The 23,379-nt window shown below is 58.3% G+C and overlaps 1 protein-coding gene across 1 annotated transcript; it reads right to left on the bottom strand.

Moving 5' to 3' along the window:
* Positions 1 to 4,431: 4,431 nt before the first annotated feature.
* On the bottom strand, positions 4,432 to 22,898 carry NEK8 (NIMA related kinase 8). Its single transcript, XM_063146407.1, has 15 exons — positions 22,813 to 22,898; positions 22,121 to 22,326; positions 13,048 to 13,280; positions 11,669 to 11,800; positions 10,823 to 11,031; positions 10,650 to 10,729; positions 10,283 to 10,464; positions 9,092 to 9,242; positions 8,282 to 8,358; positions 7,834 to 7,951; positions 7,543 to 7,693; positions 7,095 to 7,258; positions 6,178 to 6,336; positions 5,885 to 6,043; positions 4,432 to 4,664 (listed from the first exon to the last, which is right to left on the bottom strand). Exons 1-15 carry the CDS (start codon positions 22,857 to 22,859, stop codon positions 4,636 to 4,638), a joined length of 2,097 nt encoding a protein of 698 aa, XP_063002477.1. The 5' UTR covers positions 22,860 to 22,898; the 3' UTR covers positions 4,432 to 4,635.
* Between the last annotated feature and the right edge of the window lie 481 nt (positions 22,899 to 23,379).

Here is a 23,379-nt window from a genome sequence, read left to right as displayed (position 1 = left end):
GAACAATGCGCGTTGCAGTTTGATACTTCTGGAGGGCTACAGAAGGCTGCTTTATTAAAAAGCGTAAATAATCATGACCATTTCAGACTCCGTTACAAACACGGGATCAAGGATTACGCCGTTTGCTCCAATGGAATCTCTCTGAACTAATAAAGACGGCCAAACTTTTCGACACTATGAGCCTAATGGGCAACATTTTCAGCCGGCCGGCACATTAGTAGAAGGTCTCGATGCCATTCGAGCAATTAATTAGGGTCTGATTAGTTTAATAAAGATCACTGCGAAACCAGGCGGCTCTGCCTCGGCCTGCCAAGTTGGCCATTTCTACAGCTGTCCTGTACCTCGTTCCAAGAGCAGGTTTTTCCTGCATGGGCAACGTCTCTTGTCCTGCCCAGCTGGATCGACACGTATGTGGAGCGAAGCAACGGCTCCTCCCCAGTGGATCGTTTCTCTACACAGACAGGGATCCATTGTGGCCAAATCTGGGGACGGAGGTCGTCATTTGGACAGGAGATGGATCTCCTTGATCCAAGCAAATCTTCCTAAAATCTCCATCTGGAATTTGATCCATACTGTTCCCAAAATGACAATGCAGGGGGCAAAGTGTCCTTAAACAGGGACACCGATTTTTTTTGCCACCTTTCCATCCAACTTTTATGTGAAGGATGTTCTCTCTTATCTCAGGAGAAAGGTATTATTTCCGTTGGTGTTGACAAAACGAAATGGTCCCTGGCTTCTTTCCTTTCTCTGTTGTTGTATTTTACCAGAAATTGTCCTTGTTCGTGATGAGTGGCTGGTAAGGCAGAACTCTTTCAGCTTGCAAGATTGAGGCAAGATGGTTCATTTCATTTTGTAAGAACTTTATTTACAGGATTTATACCCTATTTCCTCACTCTCACAAGCACCGGCACTGGAACACCAGGGTTTCAGTCCAGCCTCTTTCTCAGCCCTGCACCAGGAGAGACTCGAAAGCGGTGTGGAGGCTACATCTTGGCCGAAACGATTTGCATTTTGTTTACATGCGCCTTCAGGTTTTGTTACAACCTATGGCCGAAGCAATAAAACCTTCCTAATTCTACTACTGTTTGCACACCGGAGGCGACCAGGTTTGTTAATTAACTCGTCTGCTCTCTGTTTGCCTGCTGCGGACTTTCGACCCCCTTTGACCAGACTGTGTCAAGCTGAAAACACTCTTTGAATCTCTGCGTGGGGGTCCCCGTGGCCCCTCTCTCTCACATCTTTACGCTACAGTGCTGTTTTCTGTAGGGAATCAACCAGACCTGAAATGAAACATTTGCAAATATTCCAGATTGGCCAGTCAGATTTTAAATGCGACATTTGACCTGCACTGTTCAAGTGCTGAAGAAGTTTTGGTGAGATTTTGGTTTTGGCAGGTGTCAAATAGAAAACCCTCAAAGGCGTTTTATGGCCAAACATTTACTATAATGCACTGTCAGATTAAAGACAATTGTTGGACTTTTTTTCTGTTTAAACCTGCATAAGATTGCACCCTGGATAATTAAAAAAGAAGTTAGCACTGCATGTGAGCTATCAACTGCAGGTAAACATCAACAATTGCTCCCGTTAATAGCAAACTCAGGTGGGTGAGCGCCAATAGAAATGGAAACAAGGCCGGTTCACTAAGAAACCAGAGGGAGGTTAACCCCAACATCTGTCAGAGTACAATCTTTAAAACACACACAAAAACTTCAAATATTAATACTTGGAATTGCGAAATACTTCAAAACGCAGAGCGTCGGGCATCATTCACCAAATCTTCAAATGCTAAAATCTGCCGGGTGATTTTGTGGGGGTCGGCAAGCCAGAGACGGTTCTGAACTATCCCACAGGCCCCCGTTACGATCATCACTGATGGGAGAAGGATGAGGAACAGGAGATCAGGGCACTTGAGCCGTGCTACGGAAACGTGCTGGGAGACGTTGTTTCATTGCTATCTGGGGGATCCTGCTGGATAACCCCATGACACCCAGCCAGGAAAAAAATATATCCAGTGATCGGAACTCTTCCCCACCCTTAGCTTTGGTGGGAAAGCACCTCCTCCCTTTGCAAAAGCAGGATCTGGTACCTCAAAGGGTAGGCGAAATGTTCGGCCCCAGGCCTCGCCTCTGCTGTCTCACAGCTGCCCCAGGCAGACTGTAGAAAGGCCGAGACAGCAAGACGGGGCTTTGGCCAGGTACTTGACGGGCTGGGATTTATTGTTCTTCCTTTGAAGACCTGCTCTTCTTTACACATTCACAAAAGGTGTCGCAACCTGCCCTTCGAGCAACTCGGGGGAGGGGTTCTCGGCGGATCGAGCCCCACCCACCCCCGGCTGTGGTGAATGGAGCCAGGCAGTGAAGTGGAATGCTTGGAGAGGGAGCGAATACGGAGGCCTCCGTGGGCCTGGGGAAGGGGCGGCCGCCCAGGTGCAGGAACAGGGACGGGGTGTCTCCACTGCTCTACTCTTAATCCACGCACCCCTTCCGTCTGCTCCTTGGCTTTCTCTCCACTTTCGCAAAGAACGGTACCGGGGACGGAGACTCAAGTAAAGTGAAATCACGGCTTTTGTCCACCAAATGTGGCCTACCTTGCATCTTGATGTCTCTCAAACAGAATGCTGGAGTCTGAGGGGTCCCTGAAGCTCATCCAGTCCAACCCCTACCCCACCCCACCCCTGGGCAATGCAGGGATCTTGTAATTACACGTCCTTAACCGATGGACACGCAAACCTCTGCTTCAGTGCCGGCAGCCAAGGAGAGCTCACCACACACCCCGGAGCTTGCTGTTCCACTGATGAACAGCCCTCACTGTGGGGACATTTCTCCCACTGTTTCACCTAAATCGGCTTCCCTGTGATTCCCACCCATTCTTTCTCGTCTTGCCCTCTGGAGCAGCAGAAAAGGAGCCTGCTCCATCTTCCACAGGGCAGCCTTTCCGAGCTTCGAAGCTGGGGATTGTGCTTCAAGATATACTACGGTTACGGCGTTCCCACTATCCACTAAACTAGTCACTCCATCAAAGAAGTTTGGAGAAAAGTTTGCTCTAGCTAGACTTATTCTTAATAAAATCACACTGGCTCCCGAGTAAGCAAAGCATTCTAGACCAGTACAAGGCAAAGGCACCCATATTGAAATGCTCTACAGTGGCCTCTACCCACCTGGTGCCCTTCGGATGTGTCAGACAGCCACTCCCAGCAACCTCCAGCCAGCTGAGAATTGTCCGACACATCCGCAGGGCACCAGGTTGGGGAAGAGTGTTCTAGAGACTGAGGAACCGTAGTTATAAACAGTTCATTACGGACGCAAAGCAGGCGTGCCAATGACACATGCCTTCACTTTAATCAAATAACGTGGGTGGAGCACGCACACACACTCACAAACTGCAGGCACACAGCTGCGTAGATGCGCTGATTGTTACTGGGAGTTTCCAAAGCAGAGGAGACGCCCCGACTGCTCTGAAAATGCGCACTTTCGAACTCCGCTGAACTCCCTTTGCCTTTGCTCCCGCCACTGAGGCCTGAAATAGCGCAAACCACCTCACCCCGTCTCTGCAGAGCTGTGCACGGGGGCCTAGTGCAGGTAACCGCTGTTGGAGCAGCGCTTTGGCGCAAGGGTTGTGACCGTACCTGGAGATGCCAGGTTTTGTGGGGTGGGGGTGCAGGTAGGTCTCCGTTTGCTAGGAAACACAGGAAGTTGCCTTGTAATGAGTCAGACCCTGGTCCATCTAGCCCTGTATTGTCCACACTGGCTGGCAGCAGCGTCTCTCCAGGGTTTCAGGCAGGATTCTACCTGGAGATGTCAGGGATTGAACCAGGGCCATCCTGCATGCTCTCCCACCGAACTACAGCCCCATTGGAGCGGTGGCAGATACAAATGTCAAAATCCAGGGACAGCTGTCTGCCAGTCTGGGGAGAAAGAGAACGGGCCCAGAGAGCCTGGAAGGGGGAGGGCGTTGTTGCCGTCAATGGCAGCCCAGGGAGAATTTGGCGGAAGGAGTGCATGAATCAGGGTCAGGCCTTGGAAAGAGGGAGGGAGAGAAGGAGGAAGAGCGGTGGGGGGGAATGGAAGGGGGCGGAGAGGCTTTCGGCACCTGTGAAAAGGTTAGCCGTGAGTCACTCCTGGTAGTGCCTGGGGGCTGCGGCAGCCGGCACTCAGCTCCTTCCGCCCAGGCCGTGTGTCTCAGCTGGGGAAGGCAGCAAAAATCAACCCAGTGCCCCATGGCTCCTCCCCACCCCCGTTCCTTGCTCCCAACACCCGTCCGTCACGCTCGAGAGGAGAAGCGGTCGCTCAGTTACAGGCAGGGCCAAGGGGCACGTGCCACTTCCCAGCGTGCACCACTCTCTCCGGAGCAAGGCTCCTGAGCAGCAGGCGTCCCTCCCTCCTCCCCCTTCCCTCCCTCCTCCTAAGTGCCGTGGCAACACCCCGCCCGCTTCACTTCAGGTGGGCATGGCTGGAAAACCGATCCTCCTAGGAGGCCTGGGGCAGTGGGCGAAGGGCCCCCGCCCAACGCTTGGCCGGGATTTGGTCCTGCAGTCTCAGGTGCTCCGTGCGGAAGGTTTGAAAGGGCTGGATTCCTCCGATGGAGAGGTCGTGGCGGCCCTCTGGTCTGCGTGTCCCATTCTGGGCCCCAATCCCCTCACTGCGGGCTGGGTTCCTCCGCTGAAGCTGAAGTGCAAAAAACACAGAAGCCAGGAGTCGCTCTGGCACTCGCCTTTGCAGGGGGTGAGAAGAGGAAGACGGCCGCTTTGGCCACCGGGTCCTTCCCCCCTTTTCCAAGGGCTTCATCAGCATCCGGGGCGTCGGAAACGGGGTTGGCACATGCACAGCCATTGGCGCGGGCCTTGGGGGATCAAAGACAGAGGGCCTTTGTCTCTCGATCGGACCCTAAATGGCTCTTTCAGTGGAGTCGGTGGGCTGCTCCCGCTCTCCGCCCCCTTCCTTTCCATCTCCAGGCATCTCCCTCCCCTCACAAACAGCGCCCGACTTACTGGGCAGCCGTCCAGCCATCTCGGTGTCCACTGCTCCTTCCTTGGCGAAACAAGCCGCTGCCTTTCTGCAGTGGCTGTGCAGCTGCGGGAGGTTTAGCTCGATCGCCGCCGGCCCGTTTGAGGGTCACGGTTAGGGGAGAGGGCCTGGAGCTCAGCTGGCGGGGGGGGGCATTCCCAGCAGCTGGGAATGATGGGAGTTGCAGTCCGACACATCTGAAGGACACCAGGCTGGGGAAGGCTGATCTAAATCCAACTTCACAGCCCTGGGAGAGGATATCCTAAAACCGCCCGGAGCAAAAACTCGGGGGGGGGGAATGGTTCTCACTCAGACCCTGCCTAGAGGGTTCACCCCAACTGAACGCAACAGGACTTGCTTCCAAGGAGGCCTGTGTAGCATCGTGCTGAAAAAGAGGCCACTTCCAATTAAAACTCACGCTCTGGTCAAAAGCCCAGTAAGTTGCTTCAAGCCAGGAAGAAAAACGATTTGCACGAAGTTTCGCTTGCCTCGAGCTAGAAACAACCACTTTGGAAGCAAAGCTTGCCTCAAGCCTGGAACGGCACTTTGCTTTGGAGAGGTGCTCTAAACAGACCCCGCCTTCACTTGAGACAAGTTGTAGGGTGCCTCAGTTGAACTCACCTTGTGTTATGTGCAGCACCTATGTGCTGTTGTGACCTGAGTTATTTCTGAAGGTTCCCAGACAGGCAGCTGTCCAAGTTTTCAGGGAAAACCTGCCTCAGAGTAGAGGGCGCGCGCTGGATCCCACTGGGATCCCATTCCCAGCTTCCCTTTGCCAACTCCGCCACCGGCTGGAAGGCAAGCAAAGCTACGGGCGAACGGGAGGGTCCCCCCCCCCGGTACTCCTCTACTCCCCTGGGCCCAGGGCCTCACACACATACGTTTCACCGTTAGCAGGGTGCTTCCGTGGCAGCAGGAGACCGAGGCCACCAGGCTGGGGTGGCCCTCGTCCAGCAGCACGGGCCGTGGGCTCCGCGTCTCCTCATCCTTCCGCCCGAGTCGCCCCCTGGCACTCTTCCCCCAGGTGTACACCTCGCCATCTGTGGAAAGGACGGCAGCGAGAGGGCGGCTGTACGGGACGGCGTGGGCCCCAAACCAGCGACCCGCTCTTGCAGCCTCCTGCGCCTGGGGCGATGGGCGCCCAATCCCTCCCCTCCCACCCCCGACAGCTCACCTGCGCCCACCACGACGGTGAAGGCGTCGCCACAGCCCACCATGGTGACTTTGATGGCCTGGAGCCCCTCGACCAGGTAGGGGGCGCGGCTGGCGCGGCAGGAGATGGGTCCCAGCTGGCCGTGTTGGTTGCTGCCAAGGGCGTAGCATCGGCCCGAGGCTGCGGAGGAAAATGGCAGACAGGCCCATGGCAGAGCGCCCTCTTGCTGCTCTGGGGCACTCCAGCACTTGTGCATGGATGTGTCCTGGTGCAATTCTTAACCCTCTGCTGCTGGCGCCCTCTGAACAGCAGGCTCTACATGTCCCATGGGTATGACACTGCTGGGGCCTGTCCCGTGGGTATGATAGCCCCAGCCCTCAGGATCCTCGAATCCAAAACTAGCATCTTTCAGAAGCGTCGTAATCAAGAAGGCAACTTTTCATAGGTTTAAACCAGTAGACTGGTCAGCTGAAGATATGATTGATTAATAGTGGGAACTGAAAGTCAATGGTACCCTGGTTTGCTTCTAGATGCTGTTTTGGTGCTGGTGTGTTACTGTCACAGGGAATGAAAAATCAAGACAAAAAAGGCAGTTCTCCTCCCCCATCGCTTTTAACACTTTGATTATATTCTAAGTTTTGCATCATTTCTGTCACTATCTCAAAGAGGCACTTATCTGAGGTCTTGGGAAGATGCAGGCTCATTTCGACCAAATTGCGATTATTCTAATTTTGGGAATAATACATGTTTAGCATTTATGAGTAATATTTATGGATATGCCAAGCCTCTCGGTTGGAGTAAACCAGATTCTTGCCTAGAGGTTGCAATTACTCAGTGGCGAGTAAAAACAACAACCTTCTTTGCATGTTCTCAGAGGCACTCTTTCCATCGAAAGCCTGTCCAAATAGCCCACCAGAACATCTCCGCCTGATGCTCACCTGTGATGACCGCTGAATGGGCCGTTCCGATGTCAGCCCACACGATAGCCTCTTCACTTAAAGGGGGCGAGCGGGCAGGGCTGAAAACGAGTGCTTCCTCCACCTGGTCTGCGTCGAAGGCCTCCCCCTGGGCCGAGACCCTGTCCAGGCCCAGCTTGTTATACCTGGCAGTGGGGAAGCTGAAGTGAGAGCCACATTCACAACCCACTCAACTCTGGCTCCAAGGTGTGCTAACTGAGGCTACGTGGGCCCTTCAGGCCTCAGCAGCATCGCCCCGTTCGAGTGGCTGGCAACATGAAGCCTCAAGATTGGCTGGGACTGCTATGAGCTTGGTTTCCTCTAGAACTGGGATCCTGGACAAGAGAACCCTGCGGACGGGAGGAGGAACCGTCCCAGGTATTCTGGGGCAAGCAGGCAAACCCTGCATCCCACGATCCTCACATCCCACCTGTTGCTCCCACAGGCAAGGATCTGGTTCTTTGCCGTCAGGATCATGGAAGCATCAATGCCGCAAAGGACCTTCTGGGCCTCGTGGTCGGGGGGGACGGGCACCTGCTGGGGGGCATTGTGCGACTCCTGCGTCCCCAGCCCCAGGCGCCCTAGGAAAGAGAAGGGAAGGCAGTCGTTCCTTCAGCTGCGGGGATGGAGGCCCCTCGTCTCCTCCACGTGGGAGGAGAGAGCAGCGAGAGCACTCAGGCAGGAGCCGCCCGTCCACCCTCCCTCTGCACCCGCCGCTCACCGTTATCCCCTCTGCCCCAGGCAAAGACTTCCCCTTCGTTGGAGACTGCCAGGACGTGCGAAGCGCCACAGGCCACCTGGGTGATCTCGTAGCCCAGCAGGGCTTCCACAATCTTTGGCTGCAGAGAGAAAGGGGTTCTTTACTGGAGACCGGCAGTGCTGGTCAAGATGCAGCTGAACCTGAGGACCCAACAGCAGCCCAGATCATCCTCCCACCCTCTGAGGGCTGCTGGGAGAGTGGAGCGGAAGGGGGAGGAGTGTCGGTTCCGGAACCAGGCTCACGGCACTCGACAAGCAGCTCCCAGCCCATCCCAGGCCCTAGGAGTCTCCGCCTCGTCCTCATCTCTTTCCGTGACTGCTGCCCTCCGACACATGGAGACCAGGGAACGGTTCCAGCTTCTGTGTTCCAAACAGCAGTCCTCTGAACCCGGCCCCAAGGCCCTACAAACCTGGCTCACATCTGCAAATGCCTCGTGCCCTAAGCAGCCACTGCTGCCGCTGCCAAAGGTCAGAACAATCCCTCGGTCTGCAGGAGCAAAAGGAGAGAGATGTGAACGGAGCCTGTGGTGAGCCGGGGTCCGCTGGCTGCTGGCCTCCTTGCCCAAGCCCCCAACCCTTCGACGCAGCACCCAAGGGAGGCTGCAGCTTGGGGACCTGACCCAACCCTCCAGCCAATAGCACTTGGGGAAGCCGCAAGAGGGCATTACCCTGCTGGATGGATGGTTGAGTCAAGCAAAGCAGCACTCTCCCCTTTGTAGCTCAGTGCCGGAACCTCTGCTGTGCATGCAGAAGGTCCCCTGTTGAACCCCCAGCAGCATCTCCAGGTAGGGCTTGGAAAACTCCTGCCTAAAACCCTGGAGAGCTACTGCTGCCAGTCAGTGTTGACAATACTGGGCAAGATGGACCCAGGATCTGACTCAGGAGAAGGCAGCTTCCTGTGTTCCCTCCTAAGCAAGCAGCAACTTTCCCAGGAGCAAGAGGGAGAGAGGAACATCGATACCAGATCAAACCCTATAATGAGGATATTGGCTTTCTCAGGATGCTAAAACGTACTCCAGAGAGCCTGCCCAAAGAAACAAGGGTGGAGAGCGATGGATGGAACACACATACACATCACTCCGCCGATGTGCGGTCGAAATGCAGACTCGCTCCAGAAAAGACTGCTGGCTAACCATGCAGGGACGAGGCTCAGCAGTGGCTCTGCACAACCTTCCCTTGCACAGTGCCACACTGAATGGACCCTCCACCACTCCCCGTACCTGTCAAGCATGCAGTGAAAAGGTCCCCACAGGCAACGTGTTTGATGGTCACCCCGGACTGGCCCTCCAAGAAACGGCAGACAAACTGGGGGCGCAGCTGCTCGGTGGACCCCGGGAGCGAGGGACCCCCAGCTGTGCCGAGTGGGGGCGGCTGGCAGAGGGAGAAAAAAGAATGAACACAACAGCCTGGGGCTGGGTGTAAAAGCAGACCAGGGTTAAGCAGAGGGAACATGCCTGAGTTTTACTCGGGCCTGATCTCAGCATCTGAAATGCGCCCTAAGCATGTGCAGAATGAATGCACATGAGTAGGGAGGGCTTTCGTAAGGCCAGAAAATGTTGTTTCTAACCACATGTGAGCCCCAGCACCTCTCTGCGTCCTTATTTGTACAAATGGGGCCCGCAACAAAATGTATCCTCACGTCCTAATAGGAGGGGCCCTTCTTCCAGCCGGCCACCCCGCTCATTCAACCGCCAGCCTCACTATGCTGATACCTCACTCCTCTTTCTCAGTGGTTCCGCCTCAGAGAAAGTCCATTGGCGTATAACCACCCAAGTTCGTCAGTATAGGGAGTGACAATTTATGTCCCGGCTTTCCTACATCATCCTCGTGTCCTCCAAAAGGCTTGCATGCATCGTTTACAAAGCAGCAAAAGCTAAAACAACAAGGGCCTTCTCGGTGGCTACTCCCAGGCTCTGGAACTCTCTATGAAGGGAAGCTTAAGGTGGCTCCCTCTGCTGTCCTTCCAGCAGTAGGGCAATGCATTTTTATGCAAGCAGGCCTTTGTAAGCTGGTCTGTTGGGTTGGGTGCTGTTTTTCTCTTTTACTGTGGTTGGCCAAGTTTTAGGATTGTTTTTAACGAAGGTTTTATTTTAAAGTTAGTTTTTTCTTATTGTCAGCCGCCTTGAGAGCTATTCCTTTGGTAGAAAGGCAGGGTATAAATTGTAATGTTTTTCTCCTATATTTCATTTAAATTCATAGATAGATGAATTTAAAAGACAAACAGAACAAAATCATCACAAGTGACAATTTACTGCAGCAGCAAACACAGTGATAAAGTAAGGCAAAAACTACGTAAGCAGGTGAAGGCAATGAGGTGTTTTCCCTCCTGTCGAAACTCCCCAGAACGGTGGCGGAAAGGCACCCACCCAGGCACCCACCCCGGCGCCCTCGGGACCTCCTGGCCCTCTCACCTCCCACATGATCAGCCGCCCCGACCTGGTCACGCCTGCCTTCTGCGTCCTGCCCGTGGACACCTGCACCACCTCCGTGTTCAGCATGGGCAGACGGAGAGGGAGAGTGATCCCGCCCCCCCAGGTGTAGATGGACGACGGGGCGGGCGGAATACCAGGGCGAGCGGAGCCCGCTCGGGAGCCTGGGTTCAAGAGAAAGGTCCGTTAGAGGGGATGTCGGGAACACCGCAGGGGAGGCAGGGGGACACCCCGAGCACCGCACAGGTGGGGAAGAGGTGCCCCCAAATGGGGCTGGGCCCACCGGACCATCGCAGCAGGATCCTGTTTCGGAAGAGGGCTCCCTCCCTCCGAAGATACCCAGACGTACCCCTGGCTCTCGAACCGATGGCTCCCCCTCTGGCCCTGCCGTGGGTCACCGGCGTCACAGTAGCGAGCGGCTTCTCAGGCCTGCCCAAAGCAAGAGGAAAACTGCCTAGCGGGTGGCATTCCTGAGGGAGTGGGAGAGATCGAGCCAGGGTGACGGGGGGGGGGGGGACTCACCTACGCATCCTGACGCTGCCCACGTCTGTGTAGAGGTTGAGCAGGGGCCGGGCGCAGAGAGCTTCGGCCATGATCTCGTTCAGCTGGGGCCGCTTGGAGGGGTCCAGGTTGAGGAGGTTGAGGATGAGCTGGCGCAGCTCGGGGCTGTAGCGGTCTGAGATGGGAGCGAAGGTCCCGCTCATGATCTTCAGCACCAAGGCGGGCAGGTTCTATGCGGGATCCAGGGAGGGGAGGGGAGGAACAGAGGTCAGGGGGGGAGGCGCAGCGGAACGCCCTCCAAAAGGGTGGAACCACAAGCCCTGGAAGGTGTCTTTCCCATGCAGAAAGAAGATGGCGGGGAAGAAATTGACCCCTTTTACAGATGAACTACCCGAGTGATGCTTAATTTTCTAAAAGGTTCCATGATGACCTAATGCAAACCAAAGGTTAGATACAGAGTCCTGAAGATGATAATAATAAGTATGGATCGGGGCTCATTCTGTAAAACAGGGGTGATAAACATCATTCAGTTTGAGGGACAAAATCAATTTCAGAGAAGGTTTCGGAGGTGGCATTTGAATGGGAGCAAAAATACCAGCCTATTTCAGCTTAATGCTCTTACTGCTGGTAATGAAGTCATAGGACTTTCAGCCTTTCAGAACAGGGGGGAAAAACTGGCATAAAACCCAGGAAAAGTAGTAGCCAAGGGAAAGACCGTGAGGCACGGCTCTCTGCGCACCCCCAGATGTCCGAATTTGTACACCTAATATTTTACACCTCTGGACTGCATGGATCGTGGCACCAGCGCAGCAGGGAGTGCGAACTCAGGGCGCAAAGCCAACCCCGCCCATAGCCCCAGCACCTCACCGCAGCTTCGAAAGCTCTCTTCAGGCTGGCGAGCTCGTACAGCACACAACCCAGGGCCCAGATGTCGCTCTTCTGGTTGTAGGGCTTGCCCTCGCACAGCTCCGGAGAGATATAGCACGGCGTGCCCACCACCTTGGGGAGGAAGGAAAAGAGAGAGAGGCAAATTCAGAGGTGGGGACTGAAAATGGAGGCAGGGGCAGAAGCAAAGGCGAGAGATCAGCGCTCTCACCATCAGGACCCTGTCCTCAGCATGCGAGGCGGAGAGCCCTGCTGGCTCAAGCGAGCCAGCCAAGCCGCAGCCTGGAGGGCGAAAGCTCTGCCTCCCGCCCGCCTGTTGCTGTCCCGGTGTGCAGAAGGCAGATCAAAGGCGAGTGCAGGCCTCTTGTTGGGGGGGGGAGAGGAAGGCTCTCCTGCCCCCCAGGGGTGTGCCCACACAGTGAGGGCTCCCACAGTCCTGACTCCAGGCTCACGCTTCGTTTCATTTTTCTTTTATTTATTCCACATCGTCAAAGCTCTCTGGGTAGTTCACCCAGATTAAACCTTAAAAATACCACAGGGGAGGCTGTATGGCCTGTAGGCTTGTAAGATGAGGGGGGAAAGGAGAAAGAGCACCACAAAACGGTGTGGAAAGAGAGGCTGGCTCTGGTGCTACACAGGATGATAAGTGTGGGCTGGTATTTGTCAAAAGATAATGTTTTTATTTAAAAGTTCAAGAAGGCTCAACGCTTCGGATCGTCAGATCCTTCGTCACGAGCACTGATTGACACTTTTTCTGTAGAGAGCCTTCGGGGAGAGCTGTGTTTTCTTATCCCACATTCCTTTGAGTTATGGGAAAGTTGGGTCAAAAGCCAGTGATCTCATGAGAACATCAGGTGTCTTATCTGGAGGCTCTAAGGAGCTGACATCCCAAGGTGGTTCAGTGGAGAAGCCGGCCACAACACCGCCCTTAGGAAACCCAATTAGCGGGTCTTGCCCATGCCAACAATGTAGACTTATGCTATAGAGTCCGATGATGAGAAGCGCTGCTTTGCTCTTAGTAGCTGTGCAATCCATCACTTGCTTAACTTGGCAGCAATGCCAAACTCAGTTATGCTCGGTTCTTGTGCCCAGGGGTGGGGGTCCAGATTTTGCCGAAGGGTCTTTTGTGAAGGAAGCTTTTGCAGTCTAGTCTGCTTTATTGGGATATATCTGAATATGCTGGGATATGCCAATAAATTTAGTGTCCTTGTAAGCAAACCTGTGAGTCTGGCTACTTTTGTCTCCTTAGCAACCCTGGAAAGACCTGAAAGCCCACGGCCAGGGCAAGGCAGAGGCTCCTTCCCTTCAGCGCCTGGGGAACCCGGCCACCCAAGTCCTCTGGCTTCCCCCCTGCTCCGCACCGTGTAGGCCTTGCTCTTGCTGCTGAGGATCTTGGAGATGCCGAAATCTCCAATCTTGACGCTGACGTGCTGCTTGTCCAAGAGGATGTTTTGGGTTTTGAGGTCCCGGTGGAGGATCTGCTTGGCGTGGACGTGGTGGAGGGCCAGCAGGATCTGCGCAAAGACGTGCAGGATGGTCTCCTCGTCCAGCAGAGAGTTGCCGCGCTTGTGGATGAACTCGGCCAACGTACCGCCTGGGCAGGGTCGGGAAAGCGAGGCGCGTGAGCCCTGGGTGGTCTGGAGCGGGAGCCCTGGGTGGTCTGGAGCGGGAGCGGGAGCCCTGGGTGGTCTGGAGCGGGAGCGGGAGCCCTGGGTGGTCTGGAGCGGGAGCGGGAGCCCTGGGTGGTCTGGAGCGGGAGCGGGAGCCCTGGGTGGTCTGAAGCGGGAGCGGGAGCCCTGGGTGGTCTGGAGCGGGAGCGGGAGCCCTGGGTGGTCTGGAGCGGGAGCGGGAGCCCTGGGTGGTCTGAAGCGGGAGCGGGAGCCCTGGGTGGTCTGGAGCGGGAGCCCTGGGTGGTCTGGAGCGGGAGCCCTGGGTGGTCTGAAGCGGGAGCGGGAGCCCTGGGTGGTCTGGAGCGGGAGCCCTGGGTGGTCTGGAGCGGGAGCGGGAGCCCTGGGTGGTCTGAAGCGGGAGCGGGAGCCCTGGGTGGTCTGGAGCGGGAGCGGGAGCCCTGGGTGGTCTGGAGCGGGAGCCCTGGGTGGTCTGGAGCGGGAGCGGGAGCCCTGGGTGGTCTGAAGCGGGAGCGGGAGCCCTGGGTGGTCTGAAGCGGGAGCGGGAGCCCTGGGGGGTCTGAAGCGGGAGCGGGAGCCCTGGGTGGTCTGAAGCGGGAGCGGGAGCCCTGGGTGGTCTGGAGCGGGAGCGGGAGCCCTGGGTGGTCTGAAGCGGGAGCGGGAGCCCTGGGTGGTCTGAAGCGGGAGCGGGAGCCCTGGGTGGTCTGAAGCGGGAGCGGGAGCCCTGGGTGGTCTGGAGCGGGAGCGGGAGCCCTGGGGGGTCTGAAGCGGGAGCGGGAGCCCTGGGTGGTCTGAAGCGGGAGCGGGAGCCCTGGGTGGTCTGAAGCGGGAGAGTGAGCCCTGGGTGGTCTGGAGCGGGAGCGGGAGCCCTGGGTGGTCTGAAGCGGGAGCGGGAGCCCTGGGGGGTCTGAAGCGGGAGCGGGAGCCCTGGGTGGTCTGAAGCGGGAGCGAGAGCCTGGGTGGTCTGGAGCGGGAGCCCTGGGTGGTCTGGAGAGGGAGCGGGAGCCCTGGGTGGTCTGAAGCGGGAGCGGGAGCCCTGGGTGGTCTGAAGCGGGAGCGGGAGCCCTGGGGGGTCTGAAGCGGGAGCGGGAGCCCTGGGGGGTCTGAAGCGGGAGCGGGAGCCCTGGGTGGTCTGAAGCGGGAGCGGGAGCCCTGGGGGGTCTGAAGCGGGAGCGGGAGCCCTGGGGGGTCTGAAGCGGGAGCGGGAGCCCTGGGTGGTCTGAAGCGGGAGCGAGAGCCTGGGTGGTCTGGAGCGGGAGCCCTGGGTGGTCTGGAGAGGGAGCGGGAGCCCTGGGGGGTCTGAAGCGGGAGCGGGAGCCCTGGGTGGTCTGAAGCGGGAGCGGGAGCCCTGGGGGGTCTGAAGCGGGAGCGGGAGCCCTGGGTGGTCTGAAGCGGGAGCGAGAGCCTGGGTGGTCTGGAGCGGGAGCCCTGGGTGGTCTGGAGAGGGAGCGGGAGCCCTGGGGGGTCTGAAGCGGGAGCGGGAGCCCTGGGTGGTCTGAAGCGGGAGCGGGAGCCCTGGGGGGTCTGAAGCGGGAGCGGGAGCCCTGAGGGGTCTGAAGCGGGAGCGGGAGCCCTGGGGGGTCTGAAGCGGGAGCGGGAGCCCTGGGTGGTCTGAAGCGGGAGCGGGAGCCCTGGGTGGTCTGAAGCGGGAGAGTGAGCCCTGGGTGGTCTGGAGCGGGAGCGGGAGCCCTGGGTGGTCTGGAGCGGGAGCGGGAGCCCTGGGGGGTCTGAAGCGGGAGCGGGAGCCCTGGGTGGTCTGAAGCGGGAGCGGGAGCCCTGGGTGGTCTGAAGCGGGAGCGGGAGCCCTGGGTGGTCTGAAGCGGGAGAGTGAGCCCTGGGTGGTCTGGAGCGGGAGCGGGAGCCCTGGGTGGTCTGAAGCGGGAGCGGGAGCCCTGGGGGGTCTGAAGCGGGAGCGGGAGCCCTGGGTGGTCTGAAGCGGGAGCGAGAGCCTGGGTGGTCTGGAGCGGGAGCCCTGGGTGGTCTGGAGAGGGAGCGGGAGCCCTGGGTGGTCTGAAGCGGGAGCGGGAGCCCTGGGTGGTCTGAAGCGGGAGCGGGAGCCCTGGGGGGTCTGAAGCGGGAGCGGGAGCCCTGGGGGGTCTGAAGCGGGAGCGGGAGCCCTGGGTGGTCTGAAGCGGGAGCGGGAGCCCTGGGGGGTCTGAAGCGGGAGCGGGAGCCCTGGGGGGTCTGAAGCGGGAGCGGGAGCCCTGGGTGGTCTGAAGCGGGAGCGAGAGCCTGGGTGGTCTGGAGCGGGAGCCCTGGGTGGTCTGGAGAGGGAGCGGGAGCCCTGGGTGGTCTGAAGCGGGAGCGGGAGCCCTGGGTGGTCTGAAGCGGGAGCGGGAGCCCTGGGGGGTCTGAAGCGGGAGCGGGAGCCCTGGGTGGTCTGAAGCGGGAGCGAGAGCCTGGGTGGTCTGGAGCGGGAGCCCTGGGTGGTCTGGAGAGGGAGCGGGAGCCCTGGGTGGTCTGAAGCGGGAGCGGGAGCCCTGGGTGGTCTGAAGCGGGAGCGGGAGCCCTGGGGGGTCTGAAGCGGGAGCGGGAGCCCTGGGGGGTCTGAAGCGGGAGCGGGAGCCCTGGGGGGTCTGAAGCGGGAGCGGGAGCCCTGGGTGGTCTGAAGCGGGAGCGGGAGCCCTGGGTGGTCTGAAGCGGGAGAGTGAGCCCTGGGTGGTCTGAAGCGAGAGAGGGAGCCCTGGGTGGTCTGAAGCGGGAGCGGGAGCCCTGGGTGGTCTGAAGCGGGAGCGGGAGCCCTGGGTGGTCTGAAGCGGGAGCGGGAGCCCTGGGTGGTCTGAAGCGGGAGAGTGAGCCCTGGGTGGTCTGAAGCGGGAGCCCTGGGTGGTCTGAAGCGGGAGCGGGAGCCCTGGGTGGTCTGAAGCGGGAGAGTGAGCCCTGGGTGGTCTGAAGCGGGAGCCCTGGGTGGTCTGAAGCGGGAGCGGGAGCCCTGGGTGGTCTGAAGCGGGAGAGTGAGCCCTGGGTGGTCTGAAGCGAGAGAGGGAGCCCTGGGTGGTCTGAAGCGGGAGCGGGAGCCCTGGGTGGTCTGAAGCGGGAGCGGGAGCCCTGGGTGGTCTGAAGCGGGAGCGGGAGCCCTGGGTGGTCTGAAGCGGGAGAGTGAGCCCTGGGTGGTCTGGAGCGGGAGCCCTGGGTGGTCTGGAGAGGGAGCGGGAGCCCTGGGTGGTCTGAAGCGGGAGCGGGAGCCCTGGGTGGTCTGAAGCGGGAGCGGGAGCCCTGGGGGGTCTGAAGCGGGAGCGGGAGCCCTGGGGGGTCTGAAGCGGGAGCGGGAGCCCTGGGGGGTCTGAAGCGGGAGCCGGAGCCCTGGGTGGTCTGAAGCGGGAGCGGGAGCCCTGGGTGGTCTGAAGCGGGAGAGTGAGCCCTGGGTGGTCTGAAGCGAGAGAGGGAGCCCTGGGTGGTCTGAAGCGGGAGCGGGAGCCCTGGGTGGTCTGAAGCGGGAGCGGGAGCCCTGGGTGGTCTGAAGCGGGAGCGGGAGCCCTGGGTGGTCTGAAGCGGGAGAGTGAGCCCTGGGTGGTCTGAAGCGGGAGCCCTGGGTGGTCTGAAGCGGGAGCGGGAGCCCTGGGTGGTCTGAAGCGGGAGAGTGAGCCCTGGGTGGTCTGAAGCGGGAGCGGGAGCCCTGGGTGGTCTGAAGCGGGAGTGTGAGCCCTGGGTGGTCTGGAGCGGGAGAGGGAGCCCTGGGTGGTCTGAAGCGGGAGCGGGAGCCCTGGGGGGTCTGAAGCGGGAGCGGGAGCCCTGGGGGGTCTGAAGCGGGAGTGTGAGCCCTGGGGGGTCTGAAGCGGGAGCGGGAGCCCTGGGTGGTCTGGAGCGGGAGTGTGAGCCCTGGGGGGTCTGAAGCGGGAGCGGGAGCCCTGGGTGGTCTGGAGCGGGAGTGTGAGCCCTGGGGGGTCTGAAGCGGGAGCGGGAGCCCTGGGTGGTCTGAAGCGGGAGCGGGAGCCCTGGGGGGTCTGAAGCGGGAGCGGGAGCCCTGGGGGGTCTGAAGCGGGAGCGGGAGCCCTGGGGGGTCTGAAGCGGGAGCGGGAGCCCTGGGTGGTCTGAAGCGGGAGTGTGAGCCCTGGGGGGTCTGAAGCGGGAGTGTGAGCCCTGGGTGGTCTGGAGCGGGAGCGGGAGCCCTGGGGGGTCTGAAGCGGGAGTGTGAGCCCTGGGGGGTCTGAAGCGGGAGTGTGAGCCCTGGGTGGTCTGGAGCGGGAGCGGGAGCCCTGGGTGGTCTGAAGCGGGAGCGGGAGCCCTGGGGGGTCTGAAGCGGGAGCGGGAGCCCTGGGGGGTCTGAAGCGGGAGTGTGAGCCCTGGGGGGTCTGAAGCGGGAGTGTGAGCCCTGGGTGGTCTGGAGCGGGAGAGGGAGCCCTGGGGGGTCTGAAGCGGGAGCGGGAGCCCTGGGGGGTCTGAAGCGGGAGCGGGAGCCCTGGGGGGTCTGAAGCGGGAGTGTGAGCCCTGGGGGGTCTGAAGCGGGAGCGGGAGCCCTGGGTGGTCTGGAGCGGGAGTGTGAGCCCTGGGGGGTCTGAAGCGGGAGCGGGAGCCCTGGGTGGTCTGGAGCGGGAGTGTGAGCCCTGGGGGGTCTGAAGCGGGAGCGGGAGCCCTGGGGGGTCTGAAGCGGGAGTGTGAGCCCTGGGGGGTCTGAAGCGGGAGTGTGAGCCCTGGGTGGTCTGGAGCGGGAGAGGGAGCCCTGGGTGGTCTGAAGCGGGAGCGGGAGCCCTGGGGGGTCTGAAGCGGGAGCGGGAGCCCTGGGGGGTCTGAAGCGGGAGTGTGAGCCCTGGGGGGTCTGAAGCGGGAGCGGGAGCCCTGGGTGGTCTGGAGCGGGAGTGTGAGCCCTGGGGGGTCTGAAGCGGGAGCGGGAGCCCTGGGTGGTCTGGAGCGGGAGTGTGAGCCCTGGGGGGTCTGAAGCGGGAGCGGGAGCCCTGGGGGGTCTGAAGCGGGAGTGTGAGCCCTGGGGGGTCTGAAGCGGGAGCGGGAGCCCTGGGGGGTCTGAAGCGGGAGTGTGAGCCCTGGGGGGTCTGAAGCGGGAGCGGGAGCCCTGGGTGGTCTGAAGCGGGAGCGGGAGCCCTGGGGGGTCTGAAGCGGGAGCGGGAGCCCTGGGGGGTCTGAAGCGGGAGCGGGAGCCCTCTGACCAGCACTGGGCTGGAGAAGGCCGAGCTTGGCTCTTGTTCTGCTCCAGCGGGGTTCATCTCAGGGGTCCCCTGGCAGGCCAACCCACAGGCTTAGCAATCCCCAAATGCAAGCAAGTCACAAGCCCAGCTGGACCCAGCGTCTTGTCTTCAACAGGGTCAGCCACGTGCCACCCAGAGGGCATGGTGGTGGACAACGGGCATTTCCCGATATCTGGACCTAGCACTGAGAGATCAGAGGTGTGAGGCTCCGTCCTTAGAGCCACAATAAGCCACAGAAAGCCACAATAAACCCCTTAAACCAGGGGTGCATAATACCTGCATCTTGTAGCTTAAAGCTCCTTACTGCCAGTATCTCAGCCTTTGGAGAGGTGTTTTGAACTTTCAGAGCAGGGAGCGAAAAGCTGATCAAAATCCAGGAAATCACAATCAATCAGCAGTTAGGGAGAAAGGGGTATGACCGCTGGGGGGACCCTAGTGGGACGGAGAACAAGGCAAGGCCGCACTGCTCCATGTGAATCTATCCCTTTCAACCCAGGGGGTGTCACATTCCACAAGGAGGGAGGCGCAGTGCACTTACGGTGCCGGCTGAGCTCAAGCAAGTGAGCCAAGCCACATGGTTGCAGGCTACACCAAAAACAACGCTCCGAAAGTCCAGCAGATTTGGCCCAGGAGGGGGAGGGGGCAGGGGATGGATTCCTTTCTGATCTTTCATGCATGATCAGAGAGGCAGGCAAGGTCAGAAATCCTCCCCCACAATCATGAAACATGAAACAGAAGAGAAAAGCTGTTAACTCTCTGCTCACTGCCAGGATTCACTTCTCCAAGAGCAAAGCATGTTGAACCGGTTCCACAGGAGGAGGGTCTGCCTCCAAGCACTGGTGGTCCCTGGAATCTCCTCCGTGGAGATGAACACGCGCGCGCACACACACCCGCCCCCCAAAACACACACATGCAATTGTTCCCAAACCGCCCACAGAAACCCAAGAGTCTCAGGTTCACAAGTTGAAGGGAGCCACCCCACTCTGCCGCATTCTGAAATCTGACACCCCTTTGCAGCTGTAAGAAGAGGCAGAAGAAGGAATGAAAGCGGGGCAAAGGAGGGCCAGGAAACAGGTCTAACGAGAGGGCTACGCAAGAGGAGGAGGAGGAGGAGGAGGGGGTGACCAGAGAACAATGGGCCTTTCTGGCGTTCTTTCCACTGCTGTAAGCCCAGGTGTTGGCTGTACCCTGCAAAGGCCTTCTGGAACTGGAGGCTGTTTCAGCTATGGGATGGGAGGAGATACAGTAGCTACGTCTGAAGACGCCTTTCATGAATCAGTCCAGCCATCCCAGTGATGCTCACTTTCCTCCAAGGATGCTGCCCCCTTTCCCCCTTGACCTCCAGCTCTCTGTCTCCCCCTCCCCGCATCTCTAAAAGTTTGAAACGTCTCTGCTAAGGCTGAGTTCCTGGGGGTAAGAACTTTAAACCGAAATAAGCTGACTTGGGGGGCGGGGGGGGGGGGGTTCTTGGTTCCGCCCCTTTCACCTTAGGCTCCGCCCACCACGGGGAAGCACCCCTGCTGAGAAAGTTTTCTTGCTCCTGATCTCAGGGGTATCTGGAGAGGCCTCTGCACCCGAAACAAGAAACGGAGCAAGCTACTTTCGTTTTTTCTTTAAAGAATGAGACTATTATTGTTGTTGTTATTGTTATAATTATTCATTGTCTTTCTCTGCTCCTTTTCTGAGGACGACCAAGGCGGTTTACAAAACGTTCAGAAAATTAAAAAAAAACGAATCAAAGAAAAGACATCGTAAAACCTTAAGGATGATTGTAAAAGCCCCATGAAGAAGATGTGCCTCAGGCTCAGCCCCTTTCTACGACAATAACAGAGAGAAAATGAAAGTGTGGACTATAACTCCCGCCGGCTCGAGGCAACATTGCCAATAGCCAGGGATAATGGGATTTGTGGTTGGGGGATGACTGGCGGAGATGGCTCTTCAGGCAGGGAGGCCTTTGCCAGACTTACCATGTGGGAATTGAACCTGGGACCAGGAAATGCAGGATTTGAACCTGGGACTAGGAGATGCGGGATTTGAACCTGAGACCTTTTGCAGGCAAAGGAGGGGCTCAGCCATTGAACCAGGCAGCAGCTGCCACCAGCCCACAATAAAAATGTCCCTTCTGGCCCCATAGGCACACACAAACCCTCACAGGGCTAGGGAGAGGGTTTTTTAAACTGTTAGAAAATAAACAGGTTGCGGTATTTGGGAAAAACCAGTCCCAGGCTGAATACAAGACAACCTTTGATGAAGAGGTCACCCCAGCACGCACAGAAGCGCACGAGGAGCCGGGCAGGTCTGGATTCCTGCCAGGAGAGGAGAGGACAATCCAGCTGACTCCTCAGCTGGCTTGGATTCCTGGCCAGCTGCAAGTGACGTGGCAAAAGAAAACCTTGTTTAAAAGGGTAGAGGGATAAAAGGTGACGTTTGAAAAGAAAGTAAATTTGTTAAAATTTCTGGTTGAAAAAAAAAGTTTACTGTATTTTGTATGTTTGTTTATACATATATATTAGAAACTTAATAAAAATATATATTAAAAAAGGGAGAAAAAGAAAACCTTGTTCCCCAGCAGGATGGAAAGTGACCCAGGGCAGGGCGTTCTGATAAAAGGACAGGCAGGATATAAGACTCCGTTTCAGGAGGGGCGGAGAGAGAAGACGGGCAAAGGACGGGATACCTCTCAGAATGCAGAATGGGTCTCAGAAAGACTTCCCGTGGCCGAGAGGGGAAAGCCGCCTCTCCCCAAGACTAGCAAGCCATGAATGTAGAGAAGGCCTGGAGCTCCGTGGGACGCTGCCCTCCTTCGCATGGAGAGGGTCCCAGGTTCAGTCCACGGCATCGCCAGTTAAGAACTGGTCCCCAGTAGGAAGTGATGGGGAAGATTTGTCATGCCCTGGAGCCCTGAATAGCCTCTGCCAGCCAATGATGGCATTATGCTGAGCTACATAGACCAGTGGTCTGAGTCAGTGACCTGGTTCATACGACACGACAAGCCAGAGTACGGGTTAAGTGTGGGTTGTTGTTGAACCATTGGTTGTTGTGTTGGGTGAACCCAGCCGTGCTAACAAACTTTGGTTTGCTCACCATGAATCACCCGCAGTGCACAACCTAATGACAAGCCATGGTTTCTCTTTGTGTGTTGTCTGTGATTAACAAACCATGGTTTGTTTGCACGGCTGGGTTCACACAACACAACAACCCATGATTCAACGGCAATCTTTTCTCATTTCTCATTTTGAATATTCGAGCCATGTTGTTACATGCGAACCCAGTGAGGGTGGGTTGTTGGGGTGCTTGACAAACCATTCAGAACCCATGGGCTGTTTTAGGGCTGTCAAGCAACCCAATAACCCACCCTCGTCAGGTTCACACCTAACAAGCCTCGGTGCACCCCTTGTCGTGGGTCAAATATTTGAAATGACGGCTGCCACAGCAGCCCAAAGCCCCGCAGGGAAATTCCCCACTGGCTTCTCATTATGCGCAGAGTGATGGTCCTTCCCCTAAACGTAAAGTACGATACTAGTCCTCATGGTTCTGAATAAAGGACTGGTTTAAACAGAATCGTAACTGGCAGGCTCCAGGGTTTCCGAGAGGGCTTCTTCCCTGCCCTCCCTGGAGATGCCAGAAGCTGGATGCAAAGCAGGTGATACCCCCGAGCGCCTCACCTGGCGCGTACTCCATGGCGATCATCAAGGCCTTGTCCTCCAGGAAGTTCTCGTAGTACTCGATGACGTGGGGGTGGTGGAGCAGCTTCAGCACTTGGCATTCGTTCTGGGCCGCCAGCCGCTCGTCTTTGCTCATCTGCTCCACGGGGATCTGTTTGAGGATCACCAGCTTCTGGTCCATTTTGCGCAGGCAGAGGTGGACGATGCTGCAGGAGGAGAGGAAGGCGATGCATCAGAGGCGCAAAGGGGCGGCGAAGGACGCCGGACTGCGCTGCGCCTCACAGTGCGGCCCTTCGGGTCAGGAGCAAGTCCCGTTGGGTTCGATGGGATTACTCCCCAGTTGTGTGCATTAAAGGATGGCAGCTTCAGGATGCAACCCTAGGCACGTTTAGACAGGGGGGAAGTCCTACAGCTCCCAGCATGCCCCAGCCAGCAGGGCAGCGTTCGTGGTTTTCTGCATCCCATTTCATCCTCCCAACAGCCCTGCGAGGTAGGCTAGGCTGAGAGAACCTCCTCCCAACAACCCTGCGAGGTAGGCTAGGCCACACCCTGCCTCCAACCAGACGCCCTCCCGGCGGCGCTGGACTACATCTCCCATCATCCTCAGTAGCTGGCTGTGGGTGGTGGGAGTTGTAGTCCAGCGCCGCCAGGAGGGCGGAGAGGAGCGGTCGTGGCGCCCCGGCGTCTCTCACCCGAACGCCCCCCTCCCGACCACCCGGATCCGCTCGTATTTCTCCATCAGGCTTCTTCTTTCCCCACTAGGCCACGGCCGTCGTCTCTCCGCGTCGCCATGGGGACACTTCCGGGAAGGGGTACGGCGGCCGGCGAGGGTCGGAACGGTCGAGACGCGCGCCGCGCCACGTCGCTCTTCCTGCGTGGGCGGGAGGCGAGAGGTGCCGGCAGGAAAAGGGTTAAAGGCAGCGTGGCTTCTTTGAGCCTGCAAGAGCAAAATAGGCCCTCCAAGGGCCTTTCCTTTGCTTTTTTCCTGCCTGAAATTCAACAGCAATGGCTAACTTGAGAGCAGTTATAGCAAATTCCAGGAACAGCAAGGATAAGAAGGCACCAAGCTAACAAAAACAGCGGCGCGACGACAGCTGCAGCAAAACAATCAAAAGCCATTTGCTTTTATTTCTGGGAGTAGCTCAGCTTAACTCCGCAATAAGAACAATTTAAAGAACAATAAGCATAAAGCAGCAGCAAAGCAACAATGACAACAACCAAAGTAGCAAAATGACACTATAGCAAAACAATCAAAAGCC

The sequence above is a fragment of the Elgaria multicarinata genome, chromosome 22, assembly GCF_023053635.1.
Source record: "Elgaria multicarinata webbii isolate HBS135686 ecotype San Diego chromosome 22, rElgMul1.1.pri, whole genome shotgun sequence".
NCBI lineage: Eukaryota > Metazoa > Chordata > Lepidosauria > Squamata > Anguidae > Elgaria > Elgaria multicarinata.
This window is presented reverse-complemented; position numbering and strand designations above follow the sequence as displayed.

What these genes read in the sequence shown, in the direction of transcription:
- NEK8 (XM_063146407.1), bottom strand. Translation starts at nt 22,859, where the DNA reads ATGGAGAAATACGAGCGGATCCGGGTGGTCGGGAGGGGGGCGTTCGG. An exon ending in GGCGGCTGATCATGTGGGAG is followed by an intron (nt 9,243 to 10,282) that starts GTGAGAGGGCCA and finishes TCCCTCTGCCAG; the next exon opens with CCGCCCCCACTCGGCACAGC. An exon ending in TTTCACTGCATGCTTGACAG is followed by an intron (nt 8,359 to 9,091) that starts GTACGGGGAGTG and finishes TTGCTCCTGCAG; the next exon opens with ACCGAGGGATTGTTCTGACC.